Raw genomic sequence first — 16,466 nt, forward strand, 5'->3', positions numbered from 1 at the left:
TACTAGGATAGGCCTGAGAGTGGGTGAAAATGTGCTTATAAACAGGGTTTAGATCAGACTGGTGCTGGAAAAGCACAGCAAGTCAGGCAGCATCCGAGGAGCAGGAAAATCGACATTTTGGACAAAAGCCCTTCAGGAATAGAGGCGGGAAGCCTCCAGGGTGGAGAGATAAATGGGGGGTGGTGGGGCTGGGGAGAAGGTAGCAAGAGTACAATAGGTGAATGGGTGTGGGGATGGAGGTGATAGGTCAGAGGGGAGGGTGGAACGGATAGGTAGGAAGGGAGATTGGCAGGTAGGACTGCTCATGAGGACAGTGCTGAGCTGGAAGTGCTTATAAACAACCTATGACCTAACAGGATCAGGGTGGGGTGGGTAAGAAACCTAGAAGGATGGAATCAAGGTCTATTGAGCTCAACGTTGAGTCCTGGAGGCTGCAGGATCCCCAAGCAGAAAATAAGGTGTTGTTTTTCAAGCCTACTCACTGGAGCACTGCAGGAGACCTGCGACAGAAATGTTGGCCAAGATGCATGGTGGCGTGTTGAAATGGTAGACTGTTGGAAGCTCGGAGTCACTTTTGCAAACGTAGCATAGATGCTCTGTGAAGCGGTTCCCCAATGTGGATTCCTTTTCCCAGTGTAGAGAAGACCGCGTTGTGAACGGCAAATACATTAGACCGAATTGAATGAAATACAGGTAAATTGCTGCTTCATCTGAAAGGTACGTCTGAGAGCTTGGATGGTGAGGAGGAAGGAGGTAATTGGCAGGTATGACACCTTCTGCCATTACATGGGAAGATACCATCGGGGTGTTAGGAATCGGGAGGAGTATACCAGAGTGTTCTGAAGGGAATGATCCCTGCCAGTGCTGACAAAAGAAGGGCAGATGGATATGTCTCTGGTTGTGGCCTCCCATTGGAGGTAATAGGAAATGGCGGCTTACAATCTTTTGGCTGTGAAGGTAAGCGAGGACCAGAGGGTCCCTATTCCTGTTGTGGGAAGGAAGGGAAGAGGTGAGGGCAAAAGTGAAGGAGATGGGCCAGACATGGCTAAGGACCCTAGTAGACCATGGTATCAGGGAATCCTTGGTTGAGCAAAAAGGTTGACAGTTCTGAGACTCCCCACTGTGGAAAGTGGCATCATCAGAGCTGATGCGATGGAGAAACTGGGAGAATACAATGGAGTCCCTGTGGGAATCAGGGCATGAGGATACTTAACTGGATAACTGTGGAAGTCGATGCGTTTGTGATGGACATTGGTTTCCATTTCTGGGTACAGGCTAGTCACCAATGTCAAGGAAGGGAAGGGAGGAAATGGACGAGATAAAAGTGGAAACTGGAGGCAAAGTTGATTAAAATTTTCCAGCTCAGGATGGGGGTGGGGTGGGGGGGAGTGGTTCCAATGAGGTCATTGATGTATTGGACAAAGAGTTGTGGAGTTGGGGCCGAATAGGACGAGACCAAGGAATATTCCACATACGCCACAAAGAGAGTGGGGTACCCATGGCCACACCTTTGCCTTGAAGAAAATGAGAGAAGTTAAAGAAGAAGTTGTTCAAAGTGAAGGCATGCTTGGCCAAGTAGAGGAGGGTGATTGTGGATTGGAATGATTCAGAACTTCTTTCTAGGAAGAAGTGGTGGACCTTGGATCATCCTGATAGGGGAGTTGGATGTGTAAAGGGATTGCACATCCATGGTGAAGATACGGCTGCTGTCCACGAACTGGAAATTTGAAACTGATATAAAGCATCAGAAGAATCACACATGTAAGTGAGGAGGGACTGGACAAGGGGAGAAGAAATTATTATTGAGGCTTTCACAGGGCAGGAGCAAGCAGAAACCATGGATCTGCCTGGGCAGATCTGGTTGTGGATTTTGGAGAGATCCCAAGGTAAGGTGATGTTGGTGACAGTTGTGTACACAGTGGCCTGATACTCGACAGGGGAATCATGATCCAAGGGGACATAGGAGGTGGTGCCTAAGAGCTAGCACTCCGCCTCCGTACTGTGGAGGTCAGTATACCAGACAATGACAGCACCACCCTTGTCAGCAGTACTGGCTCTTATAATGCAGTAGGGATCGACAAAAGGTGAAGCAGATGCTCACTACGTGTACTTAAAAATTTACCATGTACCAAAGTGATAGATTTTAAAGTGTTGTTACTTTTCAAGAACTACCCAAGCCTGCCTTGCACTTAACAACAAAATTTGATTTGTAAATGCAAATCATTTTTGTTGACTTCATTGTCATTATAATCCCAAAATACTTTGTATTTAAATGTCGAACGAAAACATTTTTTTGCCATTCAGTAAGCAAAGATTTGACTAGCATTAAATCCGTAAATTGATTTGGGTGCTATTTGCAAGAATCTTTTGATTACTGCGTAACATCAACTCAAAAAGATGTTACACTTTGTGCCTGTATGTGGTTTGCACACAAGTGCTTTGTATGATGGTGATGATTAAAATTAGCCTGATGTTCTCATAAATTAAATGTTGCATTATTTGAGTTTATAGATTTTGATTTATATAAAATAATTTAACTTGAGACAATTTAAGCCAAATGCTGTGTGGAAGATATTTTCCTGCCTCTGGCAGAGTCTTTGACTTTTTCATTTAACACACTAAGTTGTTTGTAAAAAGGTAGGCCATCTCTCTCATGTCTGTACTATTTAGAAAGAGTGGCATTAATACAACAATAATATATTTTGCTTCTTCAGGTGAAGGACAGTATGGAAAAGTGTACACTTGTATTAATGTTGATACTGGAGAACTAATGGCAATGAAGGAAGTAAGTATTTTTTGTTTTAGGATGTTGTTTTCTACATGTTTTCTGTTGCATTGTCTGCCAAATCCATTAATATGCTGTCTAATAACATCTGGAACCGAAGAATGGTAGAAATTGAAGTATTGGGGAAATAAAGCAAGTCCCTTTCCCAGACATTGGGATATAGAAAGGTGTTTAAAAATCAAATTAACAACAAGGAGAGGATCCAAGGAAAGACTCAGGTTTTTTATCCTTTTGTAGAGAAAATTATTTGCTCCATCTCTGTAAATGTTCTAACTGCATCAAAATGAATTATTTCTGAAATTAATTGTAATTTTTATCTTTTATACATGCCAGAAGCATTAGAGAGAAATCTGTTACTGGCTAAAAAATAAAATGACCTTTTCTTGTGACTTACCCTTTGGTTTTCAAATCCCTGCAACAAGGCTTGCTGTCTTTGAACTCTATTCTTTGTCAATTATAGCATCTTTTCCCTACCCAGGAGGCACCACTGTTAACACCAGTTCTTCATTGTGATTAAGCTCAACTGCATGCACTTCCCTTCTTGTCCAAGTGTGGTTTGGAGATCTGAAGGGAAATTAAGCTATTCCATAAGAATGTGATGAGAAAGCATTTCACTTTAAAAACAATCTCAAGGCCAATGCTGTATTTCCAGAGTTCATTTCAGTCTGTTGTATTCCACGTTTAGTTTCACTCCACTCTTGCTTGCACAACTTGTTTGGTTCATTTTGCTTTTCAGAAGCTAGAGCAGTGGAAAGATCACAGGGTGCTGTGTTAAACTGATCTTGATCTTGTCATCAAACCACCAGCTGCCTCTGACAATTGGAAAAAAGCACGGCAGAGAAAAGGCAAATGTACAGCCTTAAGCCATTGGGAAATTAAAAATCACATCAGCAGTGATGGGTTCACTGGGATTCTGGGAAGAACTGTTTTTCTTCAATGTAGTACTTGGGTTTTTTTTTCATTTTCTTGAAAGGATAGACACACATCAGTTTCATGTTTCATCTGAGATGTGCCTCCAAAAATGCAGTCTTTCCCTAGCCCGGAAATGTCATCACAAATTGTGTATTTGAATCTCTGTAGTGAGGTTAACATTCTAACTCAAGAGATGTGAGTGCTAACAAACAAGTCACAAACAAAAGCACTGAATAGGTGTAAAACTGATGTGAAATTGCAAATAACAAATGACCTGCTCAATCCCTGCACTGGAAATGTTTTGCATAGGAATTGAGCGCAAGAGGGGATACATTTGTGAAATCATGCTCTGAAATCTATCATTGCCTTGCAACATAAATCTCAATAATGTATTAGCATCCTTAATGGTTTAAAAAAACAGGTTATGGAACAGGTGCCAGAATTCCTAAAATTCACTCCAATTTGGTAAGATTTTGTGCCAAGAGTATGGTTTTATAACATTATGCCATAACCTCATGGAGTTAAAAGTTCCTCATAAATGGAGAGCCTAAACATTTCAGAGTCGTAGCTTCTGGAATTGAGGCAAAGATACATTCAAGATCCTTCTGAGAGAATGTACAAAATATTTTTACTTTATTACAAGATGGGAGGGTAATATATTCATATGTTTTATTCCTATTTTTTGATTGGTTCATTATGTAATAAAATGTTGTCTTGGTTATATAATTGGCTGGGTAAGAAGCCAACATGGCATGTCAGAGAGGGGTAATGGAGGGAATTAATTGGAATTGAATCAGTTCCTTTCTGTGTGAAAGGATGCTTTTTGACAGGCAATAATTTCTGAGTTTTGCCTTTTATGCCATGTTTTCCACATGGTCAATGAACAATTTTCAATGATATAGACAGCATGAATTATGCACAGACTGCAGTAAATTACTCTGGTTTGTTCGAGTGGAAACACATCAACATGATTAATTCGATATTTCATTTAATCCCTATATTTATTTTTTAAATTGTGCAGTGGGATTGACAAACAGTTGCAATTGTCTTGACTTTCACATCAGTGCAAATGATGTGATTGCATTTACATCTTTCAGTGCTTTTGTTTGTGACTTGTTTATTAGCACTCACGCCTCTTGAGATGGAAGGTTAAACCTCACTGCAGAGATTCAAATACACAATTTGTGATGACATTTCCGGGCTCGGGAAAGACTGCATTTTTAGAGGCACGTCTCAGATGAAACATGAAACTGATGTCTGTCTATCCTTTCAAGAAAATGAAAACAAAAGCCTAAGTACTACATTGAAGAAAAGCAGTTCTCCCCAGAATCCCAGACAATAGTTAATCAGCAGTGTACTTGATCACGTTTGTGAGATCTTTCAGTATGCATTTTAGAACAGAAACTCAAAAATCAGTAATGACAGTGGGGTGATGGCAAACAGCATTGGTTCAATACCCACACTGGTATGAAGGACCCTCCTTCCCAAACTCTCCCCTTATTCGAGGTGTGATGGCCTTCAAAATGAACCAGTGCCAGTCATTTCTGTCTAATGAGACAGCAGTCAAGTGGTGACAATGGCAACTTTTACCTTTACCTTTCTTGACTTTGGTTCAAAACATATGTATTTAATTGTCTATAAAGCAATTTGGAATGCCTGGGCTTCTGAAAGAATCTATGTAAATGCAACTCCTCCTTTAACACGAACTTCACACTTTGTTCTTGATATCTACAGATCAGATTCCAGCCAAATGATCATAAAACAATCAAGGAGACAGCAGATGAATTGAAAATTTTTGAAGGCATCAAACACCCTAACCTGGTACGGTATTTTGGTGTAGAACTGCATCGGGTAAGTAATTTAAATACTCTCCTCCATTTCTTCCAACCCTTCTTCAAGTACTGTACCTTTTACAATGAAAAGCTAATTACTTTGACTTTCCCCTCCTATCCATGTACCAAGGCAGCATTTTAAGTTGTGGAAAGCAGAAAGCAGAGAGATCCCTACATGGTTAAATGCAATGTCCCCATTCAGAAAATACTTTCAAATTGAAAAATGTACCAGAGATACATGAGCTCATGTTGGGACTAGACAATGACAGTAGGTAGGAGAAAGTAAGGACTGCAGACACTGGAGATCAAATGGAAGAGTGTGGTGCTAGAAAAGCACAGCCAGTCAGACAACATTCGAGGAGCAGGAGAATAGACGTTTTGAGCATAAGCTCTTCCTCAGGAATGACGGTAGGTAATGTGGAACAAACCTAAAGGAATAATTGAGCTCTTGGTCTGCTCCCTGGCACAAGTCAACATTTTCAAGAGAGGAATTCTAGAAGGAGGACCAATAGTGTTCTGATTTGAATACTAACTGAATCCAGTGTGTCTTGTGTTTTGATAAAGGAGAGATCTTTTAAAGTAACAAAGAAAGATAGCTTAGCAAGAACAAAGACAGAGAGTGATCACTTCGATTTTCCTTATATTTTTCATAAAATGTCACTGACCAATCAAAGGCTGGAAGACTTTATATTGAGATTGAAATACCTGCAACACTTCATGTATCTTGTAAACTGACTTAAGAGGACTGCTTGAGTTTGAAGAAAATGTTTTGGCCTGAAACTTCAATCCTACTTTCTTTTCACAGTTAGGTTTTGACTTGAATGTTTCAGCATTTTCTGCTTTTATAATATTTTGTTAGTGCAAGAAAAAATGTTTCCATTTTAAAACTGCACAGCTTTGATAAGTTATATGAAGTGTTTAAAGTTGAATTGCAGACACTTTGTTTATAATAGCTTTTTTATATATATGTTTTGTGACTTGTTGCTTGTGCACAGTTTGAGAAGTCAAATTGTACAGATGTTATGTACTTTCCTTTCTCTCTTGGCCTGTTAATTTAATCTATGGAATACAGGGAGAACTAATCATTTGGATACAGAACTGGCTCGAATGTAGAAGATAAAGGGTGGTGATGGAGAGTTGCTTTTCAGACTGGAGGCCTGTGACTAGTGGAGTGCATCAAGGATTGGTGCTGGGTCCACTGCTTTTCATCATTTAAATAAATGATTTGGATGTGAACATCGGGGGTATAGTTAGTAAGTTTGCAGATGACACCAAAATTGAAAGTGTAGTGGACAGCAAAGAAGATTACCTCAGGTTACAACACGACCTTGATCAGATGGGCCGATAGGCTGAGGAGTGGCAGATGGAGTTTAATTTAGATAAATGTGAAGTGCTGCATTTTTGAAAGGCAAAAGAGCAGGGATTTTACACTTAATGGTCAGGTTCTGGGGAGTGTTGCTGAACAAAGAGACCTTGGAGTGCAGGTTTATAGTTCCTTGAAAGTGGAGTCACAGGTAGATAGAATAGTGAAGAAGGCATTGGTATGCTTTCCTTAATTAGTCAGTGCATTGAGTGTGGGAGTTGAAAGGTCATGTTGCTGTACAGAACATTGGTTAGGCCACTTTTGGAATATTCTGTGCAATTCTGGTCTCCCTCCTGTAGGAATAATGTTGTGAAACCTGAAAGGGTTCAGAAAAGATTTACAAGGATGTTGTCAGGGTTGGAGGATTTGAGCTACAGGGAGAGGCTGAACAGGCTGGGGCTGTTTTCCCTGGAGCATCAGAGGCTGAGGGGTGACCTCATAGAGGTTTATAAAATCATGGACAGCAAAGAAGATTACCTCATCTATTTATGGATAAGATAAATAGACAAGCTCTTTTTTCCTGGGTGGGAGAGTCCAAAACTAGAGGGTATAGGTTTTGGGTGAAAGAGGAAAATTTAAAAGGAAACTAAGGGACAACTTTTTCACACAGAGAGTGGTGCATGTATGGAATAAACTGCCAGAGGAAGTGATGGAGGCTGGTATAAATACAGCATTTAAGTTGTGGGAAGCAGAAGGCAGAGGACTCCCCACATGATTAAATGCAATGTCCCCATTCAGAAAATACTTTCAAATTGAAAAACTGATGGGTAAATGAATAGAAAGAGTTTAGAGGGATATGGGCCAAGTGCTGGCAAATGGGATTAGATTAGGTTAGGAATCTGGTCAGTATGGACATGTTGGACCAAAGGGTCTGTTTCCATGCTGTACATCCTAATGACTGTCTGAGCCATTTTGTTCCAAATCAATGTTAACTTCTCTGTTTTGTGATTTAATAATCATTGGCAATTTAAGTACGCCTCCCTTCCTGTTCTGGATTGCAAATTGTACTTTGGCTCAACTTAATAGAACAAAGAACTGGTTCTAATTCAGGACTCTTCTTATTTGCGCTGCCTAATGTTGGAACTTTGCTTTCAAAGACTGGAAAGAGCCAATCTTCACCACTACTGTTTGCATGGACCCTGGGGTTTCTACCTGTTAAAATTAATGGGTGAAAATTCTGTATTTGAGCCTGAGTGCTTATCTCAATTGCAGTACAAAGTAACTCTCATAAGTAAACACTGAATGCTGGAGGAACTCAGCAGACCTGGCAGTCTCTGTGCAGAGAGAAAGAGTTCATGCAAGTCTGTTATGACTCTTAAGAACTTAAAAGTTAATTTTTAAAATACTTTTGATAGACACACAGGCCCAGTGCAAAAGTCAAAGGCATTGATAATGGTGGAGAAAGAAAAGTAAAATAGGGGTAACATAAGTGTAAAAAGGAGAGAATGGATCCTCTATCTAACAATGCAGTAAAGAAGGAGTTGAAAAGGTTGGCATTGGAAAAGCACAGCCGGTCAGGCAGCTTTCAAGGAGCAGGAGAGTCGATGTTTCAGGAATAAGCCCTTCATCAGGAATGTAGGGGAGGGGTGGGAAGGAGGATGGGATATAATTAGGGGAGTGGGAGGTTTGGCGGTGGAGAAGGCCCACGATTTATGTGTCTTTGGGAAAATGGTAGGGGGAGTTAAAGTGGTCAGCCACAGGACTGTGGGATTGTTTAGTGCATGTATTCCAGAGATGTTCCCTGAAACGCTTCGCAAGTTGTCCTGTCTCCCTGATGTAGAGGAGACCACATCGAGAACAACGGATGCAGTAGATGAGGTGGGTGGATGTGCAGGAAAATCTCTGCCGGATGTGAAAGGATCCTTTGGCGCCTTGGACAGAGGTGAGAGGGCAGTTGTGGCCACAGGTTGTACACCTGCAGTGGCAAGGAAAGGGGCTGGGTGTGGAAGGTGGGTTGGTGGGGAGCGTGGACCTGACAAGGGAGTCGCGGAGGGAATGGTCTCTGAAGAACACAGCTAGGATTGGCAGGGAAATATATCCTTGGTGGTGGGGTCTATCTGTAGATGGCGAAAATGGTGGAGAATAGTGCACTGTTTCCGGAGATTAGTGGGATAGATGGTGAGGAAATGGGGGATTCTATCCTTGGAGGGGTGGGATTTAAGGGCAGAGATGCAGGAAGTGGAGGAGACGTGTTGGAGGGTATTTTTGATCATGTTGGAGGGGAGCATTTGCTGTCCCTGAAATAGGAGGGCAGTAAAGAAGATGAAAAAACTGCAGATGCTGGAATCCAAGGTAGATGAGCAGGAGGCTGGAAGAACACAGCAAGTCAGGCAGCATCAGGAGGTGGAGAAGTTGATGTTTCATATGTAACCCTCCTTGAGAACTGGGATTGGAGATACAGGGAACTGCAGATAAAGAGGGTGGTAAAGTAGGGATCGGTGAAGACAGGTAGAGGGTACAACCTGGTTGGTAGCTGGGAAGAGTGGAAGGGAGGGGGAGGGGCTGGGAAGGGAGTCGGGGAATGGGAAGGAAGGTTATTTGAAATCAGAGAACTCACTGTTAAGACCTCCAGGCCGTAGGCTGCCCAGATGGAAGTTGAGTTGTTTCACCATTTTGCGGTTTGTTTCATGGTTGCAATGGAGGAGGCCAAGGATGGTCATGTCGGAAAGGGAATGGGAAGGGGAATTAAAATGGATGGTGATTGGGAGGGGGGGGGGTTCTGGTTGGCCCCTATGGGCCTGGCTGAGATGCACGGCGAACCGTTCCCTAAATTTACGTTTGGCTTCCCCGATGTAGAGAAGACCACATTGGGAGCACCTGATTCAGTAAACTAGGTTGGAGGAGAGGCAGGTGAACCTCTGTCTCATCTGGAAGGACTGTTTGGGGCCTTGGGTGGAGGTGGAGGGTGGAAGAGGGGAGCAGTGTGCCAGCAGGTTTTGCATCTTTTCCAGTTCAGGAGAAGGTACCGGGGGGTTGAAGTGTTGGTGGGGAGGGTGGTAAAAAGCAAGGATTGTCGAAGGGAATGGTCCTTGCAGAAGGCAGAAAGGAGTGGGGAGGGGAAGATGTTCTTGGTGGTGAGTCTAGTTGGAGTTGACGAAAGTGTTTCATGATGATGCCTTGGATGCGGAGACTGGTGGGTTGGTAAGTGAGGACAAGGGCACTCTGTCTTTAGGGGATGGAGTTTAGGACAGTGGAATGAGGAATGGAGGTGGTCCGGTGGAGGGTTGTCTGAATGACAGGTGGAAAATGCACGTTGTTTCAAATAGGTAGACATTTGGGATGCTTGGGAATAGAATGTCTCCTCGTCCGAGCAGATGTGGCAGAGGCAGAGGAATTGGGGGAACGGGTTGGGGTTCTTGCAGGATACTGGGTGGGAGAGGTAGTTGTGAAAATCTGTGGGTTTATAGTAAAATCCGTCGGGAGACTGTCACTGGAGAAGCCAAGAAAGAGGAGAGAGGTGTCCGAGATGGACCAGGTGAATTTGACAGCGGTTTGGAAGATGTGGGCAAATTCGATAAACAGCTCCAGTTCAGCCTGGGTGCAGGACACTGCACTGAAGCAGTCATTGATGTAATGGCGAGAGAGTTGGGGCACAGTGATTGTGTAGATACTGAAGAGGGACTGTTCGACATAGCTGACAAAGAGGCAGGCATAGCTGGGGCCCATCCGGGTGCCCATGACATTCCCCTAGATTTGGAGGAAATGGGAGAACTTAAAGAAAGAGTTATTAAAGTAAGGACCAGTTCAGCAAAGTAAAGGAGGGTATTGGTGGAGGGGGACTGGATGGGTCTGTTGGAGAGGAAGAAGGGAAGGGCCTGGAGGCCGTCCTTGTGAGGTATGGACATGTATAAGAACCACATCATAGTGAAGATGAAGCACTGGGGCCTGGGGAACTGGATGTTGCTGAAGAAATGGGCATGGTTGGTGTCGTGGATGTAGGTAGAAAGTGCCTGGACGGGGGTGGGGGGAGCGGATGGAGTTGAGGTAGAACAAGATGAATTCGGGGAGCAGGAGCATACGGAGACAATGGGTCAGCCGGGGTAGTTGGGCTTGTGGATGTTAGGGGGCAGGTAGAACCGGACAGTGTGGGGCTGAGGATTGAGTTTTGGAGGCTGTGGAGGGGAGATCATTGGAGGCAATGAGGTCATGGACAGTGCGAGTGATTTTGGCCTGATGGGCCATGGTGTGGTTGTGGGCAAGAGTGAGGTAGGACGTGGTATTGAAAAGTTTGTGTTCAGCCTCTGTGACACAGAGGTCCGTTCTCCAGACTACCACTGCCCCACCTTTGTCAGCGGGTTTGGTGGTGAACCAGGGGATTGTTGCAGAGAGGGTGAAGTGCTGCATGTTTGGAGGGGGTGACGTCGGAGTGGGTAAAGGAGCTGGAGAAATTGAGGTGGCCGACGTGACGTCGGCAACATCACTGAACTATGTTTCTTACAATGCACTTCATTTTCTCCAAGTGTGGCCATGGGTGCCAGTTATGCCTGCGGTGTTTGTGGAGTATTTAAATCATCCGTTGTTCCAGTCCTGCTCTGAGTCCACACCCATAGCTCTTTCTCCAATACACTGCTTCCTGCTCTTGTCCATATTGAGAAAGAAATAATCAGTTTTGCTTGCAATTTTCATCCTTCTCTCACCTTCACTAGGTCCATCCCTGATTCTTTTCTTATTTCACTGTTTCCATTTTTGAAAATAGCTGTCCAGCTATATAGCTATTACAAGCCAGCAGACTCCCATAGTTACCTCGACTGCTCTTCCTCACACCCTGCCTCCTGCAAGGATTCCAATCCATTCTCTCAAGTTTCACAATCTCCGTCACATCTGTTTTGTTGATGCTACCTTCCACTGGACTGCCTGTGACATGGCCTTTTTTTTTTGCTGAACCAAGGATTCTACTTCCACTGTCACTGACAGGGCCTTCAGCCATGTCTGAACCATTTCCTGCACTTCTGATCTTAGCCCATTCCCACCTTTCCATAACAGTGATAGGGTTCCCCTTGTCCTTCCTTTTCAACCTTCACGTCTCCAATTGCAAAGGATCATTCTCTGCTGTTTCTGCCACCTCCAGCAGGATGCCACCACCAAACACATCTTCCCCTCTCCTCTACTGTCAGCATTCCATGAGGACCAGTCCATCTGTGACAGTCTGGCTCACTCCTGCTCCCGCTTCCTCACTCTTTCCCCATGTGGCGTCTTCGTAGTAAATCAGAGATCTAACATTTGCCCATTCACCACCTCCAATCCAAAGTCCCAAACTCACCTTACAGGTAAACAGTGTTTTATATGTAATTCCTTCAATCTAGTCTGCTGCATTCACTGCTCGCAGTGTGGTCTGCTTTACATTGATGAAGCCAAATGCAGACTAGGTGACTCGAGCGGATGTTGGGAAGATGTTTCTTTTGGTAGGAGAAACTGGGACCCGAGGGCACAGCCTTAAAGTAAAGACCTTTTAAAATGGAGACAAGGAGAAACCTCTTCAGTCAGAGAGTGGTGAACTTATTGAATTCTGTGCCACAGGAGGATGTGGAGTATATTTAAGACAGAGGTAGATAAGTGCTTGATTGTCAAGGGGATCAAGGGTTACGGGGAGAATGGGGTTGAGAAACTTATCAGCTATGATTGAATGGCGGAGCAAACTCGATGGGCTGAATGGCCTAATTTCTGCTCCTATGTCTTATGATCTTATGGACTGCTTTGCAGGACCCCTCTGTGCATGGGAATGATCCTGACCTCCCAGATGCTTGTCATTTCAATAAACCATCTTGCTTTCTTGCTATCATTTCTGTCCTGGGCCAGCGGCAGAGTTCCAACAAAGCACAACACAAGTTTGAGAAACAGCAACTTGTTTTACACTTAGGCATTTTACAGCCTTGAGATTTCAATATTGAATTCCACAATTTAAGAAACTGATCACATTATATTATCTATTTTCCATTTTTCTCTCTCTCTCTCAACACCACCCCTCTCTCACCTTCCTTTGCTGTCTGTATAGAGGAGCCATTCCCTCCCTTTCGTACCTTAATTTAAACCCATCTTACATCTCTTTTCTTTCTCCACCATTTACAACCTCTTTGTTTTTTGCATTGGTTGAGAAAAAAGAATTTCTCAAAGTGTTTTCAGTTCTGAATAAGGGTCTTGCTTGAGTCCAAATGTTAACTCTGTTATTCTCTGCACGGATGCTACCAGATCTCCTGAGCTTCTGCAGTATTCTGTGTTTCAGATTTCCAGTATCTGTGTCATTTTTGCCTTCACTCGGATGTTTCTGGTTGTTTACTTGTATTTCTGGAATTCTTTGCTCTTTAAGTTTTTATAATGCATGTCTTTCCTGTGATTAAATGCAACATTTATTGCGCCTGTAAATGCTTGGATACTTTGACAGCTACCATATATGTTGACTATGGTGTTTATGTTTTTGCATCAGGAAGAAATGTATATCTTTATGGAATATTGTGATGAAGGCACACTAGAAGAGGTGGCGAGGCTGGGTCTACAGGAACATGTAATACGATTGTACACCAAGCAGATTTCTACTGCAATCAATGTACTGCATGAACATGGAATTGTACACCGAGATATCAAGGGTAATGCGTTTGCACAAAAGCACATAATTGAAACTATACAACAAGCTAATCTCAGTAGCCATATTCAGTTAAGTATACAGTATTCAAAACACGCTTCCATAGTTTGTGCCGTCAAGTGATGCAAAAAACTGAGGGCAGTGATTTGTAATTAATGCAAGTACATTAATGTTATCACTGTTAATGTTAATGCAATTAATGTTATCACTGATATTACAATACTATTGTTTGGCAAAATGAAAACAAAATTGGATCTGTTTTCTTACAGATCACAATAGAATGTCTTCCAGTGAGCTATGAAATAAATTTACTTGCTGGACATTTTGCTGTTTTCAGGACTTGTACAATTAATGGTAGGGCCTTGGGGAGTTTTTGCCAAAGAGACTTAGAGGTGCAGATGCACAGTTCCTTGAAAGTGGAGTCACAAGTAGACAGATTGTTGAAGCTGGTTGGCAGGCTTGCCTATTTGGTCAGAATATTGAATTTAGGAGTTGGATGTCAGGTTGTAGCTGTACAGGACATTGGTGAGACAATTAGCGTGTACAATTCTGGTTGCCCTTCTACAGGGAAGATGTTAAATTTGAGAGGGTACAGAAAAGTTTTACAAGGATGTTGCTGGGACTGGAGATTTTGAGTTATAGGGAGAGGCTGAATAGGCGCAGGATTTTTTCCTTGGAGCGTCAGAAGGTGAGGGGTGACCTTATAGATACTTTTAAAATCTTGGGAGGCATGGATTGAGTGAATAGCCAAGGTCCTTTTCCTAGGCTGGTAAAGTCCAAAACTAGAGGGCATAGGTTTAAGGTGAGAAGGGAAAGATTTGAAAAGGATCTGAGCGGTAACTTTTTCACACAGAGGGTGGCGCATGTATAGAACAAGTTGCCATTCGAAGTTGTGGAGGCTACCATTACAACATTTAAAAGGCATCTGGATGTGTATATGAATAGGAGTTTAAAGGGATATGAACCAAATGCTGGCAAATGGGACTCTTGTCAGATTGGGGTGTCTGGTTGGCATGGACGAATAGGACCAAAATGTCTATTCCTGTGCTGTATGACTCTGGTGAAATGCTCCAATTGAAGCTGTCTTCGTGTTTTAGGTGCCAATATCTTCCTCACCTCATCGGGTCTGATCAAACTGGGGGACTTCGGTTGTTCAGTAAAACTGAAGAATATCGCACAGACCATGCCTGGTGAAGTGAACAGTACCCTTGGCACTGCTGGTAAGAGAGGTCTTCAGGGAAGTCTACTTTATGATATCTAAGTAATCCTCTGTTTATCTCACTACGTCCATTATACATTAGGTGGAAATGATTTCTGCTTTACATTGGCTCAGACTCTAAAGTATAATTGAGGTATGAGATTCCATTTTATTTCTTGACATCATGGAGAATTTGAGGTGTGATTGGCTGTCTACTAACATTTCGTTTTAAACAACATTTGAATGATGGGAGAGTAAAGCTCCTGTGTATGTCAATTAACCCTTTAATTGTTGATAAATTCTACAGAATACTAAGCCATTCTAAGTATGGGATGCAGAGTCACATGGGTTAGATTGCATATCTCGATGGCAAGTGCACTACTGGCTTGCCAGGGTTGCTAATTTTATGTTTACACAACACTTAAGACGTTTAATAGCACTTTAACTTCATTATTCTCACCCTACCTCAGTGCTTTGTTGCTATGGTTCCTAACATTGACTTTGCATCTCTGATATTTCAGGGTGAGAAAATAATCAGTATTTGAAATATTAACAATACAGTGTTTATTTTTGTGTACTAAACATCTGGAGTAGGCTACTTAGTATTGGGAGAGAGAAGAACACTATTGTTTAAATGGTGCCAAACTACAGAAAGCTGCACCACATAGGAGAGTCTAAGACTAGAGGACATAATGTAGAATAAAGGGCTGTGAATTTAAGGCCGAGATGAAGAGGAATTTCTTCTGAGATTTGATTCTTTGGAACTCAATGCCACAGAGAACTGTGGGGTAGAGTCCTGGTGTACATTTAAGACTGAGATACATTCATGATCAGGAGGGGAATCCAGGATTATGGGGAAAATGCAAAAACGTGGATGTGAGGAATGTCAGATCAATCATGATCCTATTAAATGGTGGTGCAGGCTTGAGGGATTGAATGGCTTTCTCCCTTTGCTATTTCTAATGATCTGGTTGCCAGAATATACAGGACCCAAGCTGTACATAAGTAGCCAGGTTAATAGAAATCATTTGAGAGCACTGTGGATGCCAGTCTTCATCACCTTACCGATGATTGAGTAAACTGTTGGGGTGGTAATTGGTCAAATTGAATTTGTCTTCCTTTTTGCTCTCAGCTCTTAATCTGGGCAGTTGCCATGTTGTCAGGTACATGCCTGTGTTGGAGCTATACTGGAACAGCCTGGCTATAATGGGTGCAGCTAATTTTGGAGCACAGGTCCTCAGTACTGCTGCTGGGGTTTTGTTCGGGCCCACGATCAATGCAATATTCAATATCTTCAATTGTTTTTTGATATCATGTGGAGGGAATTGAATTGGTTAAAGTCTGGCATCTGTCAAGTCAGGCATTTTGTACTTCTGGCTGTGGATGGTGAAAAATGCTTCAGCCTTGCCTTTTGCACTGACATACTAGAGTACCTCAGAATTGAGAATGGGAATACTTGTACACCATCTTTTTCCAGTTAAATTAGTTATTCTGTCATTTCTGTCTGGATGTTGCAGGCTGTAGAATTTTGATCTGATCCATTGGTTGAGATCATTTATTTATATCTCTTGTATGCTTCTTTTACTAATGTGCATGTAGGTAGTCCTGTGTTGTAACATCAGGTTGGCACATTGTGTTTAGGTGCACCTTGTGCTGCTACTCACACTTCTAAATGAATCAGGCTTATTCCTCTTGCTTGATGGTTGGTAGTGGTCGAATGGGGTATATGCTAGTCTTTGAGTTTGAAATTTGTGGTATGCAATTCTTCTACTAATGGCCCACAGCAACCGCAGGAGCAC

General features: G+C 42.6%; 1 protein-coding gene across 6 annotated transcripts in view; it reads left to right on the forward strand.

Moving 5' to 3' along the window:
- Positions 1 to 16,466, forward strand: part of map3k4 (mitogen-activated protein kinase kinase kinase 4) — a 215,982-nt gene that overhangs the window by 189,661 nt on the left and 9,855 nt on the right. For all 6 annotated transcript variants that reach the window (XM_043696303.1, XM_043696302.1, XM_043696299.1 and 3 more), the window contains 4 exons: positions 2,715 to 2,785; positions 5,432 to 5,548; positions 13,314 to 13,473; positions 14,567 to 14,689. In XM_043696303.1, the coding sequence (XP_043552238.1) occupies positions 2,715 to 2,785; positions 5,432 to 5,548; positions 13,314 to 13,473; positions 14,567 to 14,689 (471 nt within the window). The remainder of the gene's footprint in view (positions 1 to 2,714; positions 2,786 to 5,431; positions 5,549 to 13,313; positions 13,474 to 14,566; positions 14,690 to 16,466) is intronic.

The sequence above is a fragment of the Chiloscyllium plagiosum genome, chromosome 9 (assembly GCF_004010195.1).
Source record: "Chiloscyllium plagiosum isolate BGI_BamShark_2017 chromosome 9, ASM401019v2, whole genome shotgun sequence".
In the NCBI taxonomy this organism is placed as follows: domain Eukaryota; kingdom Metazoa; phylum Chordata; class Chondrichthyes; order Orectolobiformes; family Hemiscylliidae; genus Chiloscyllium; species Chiloscyllium plagiosum.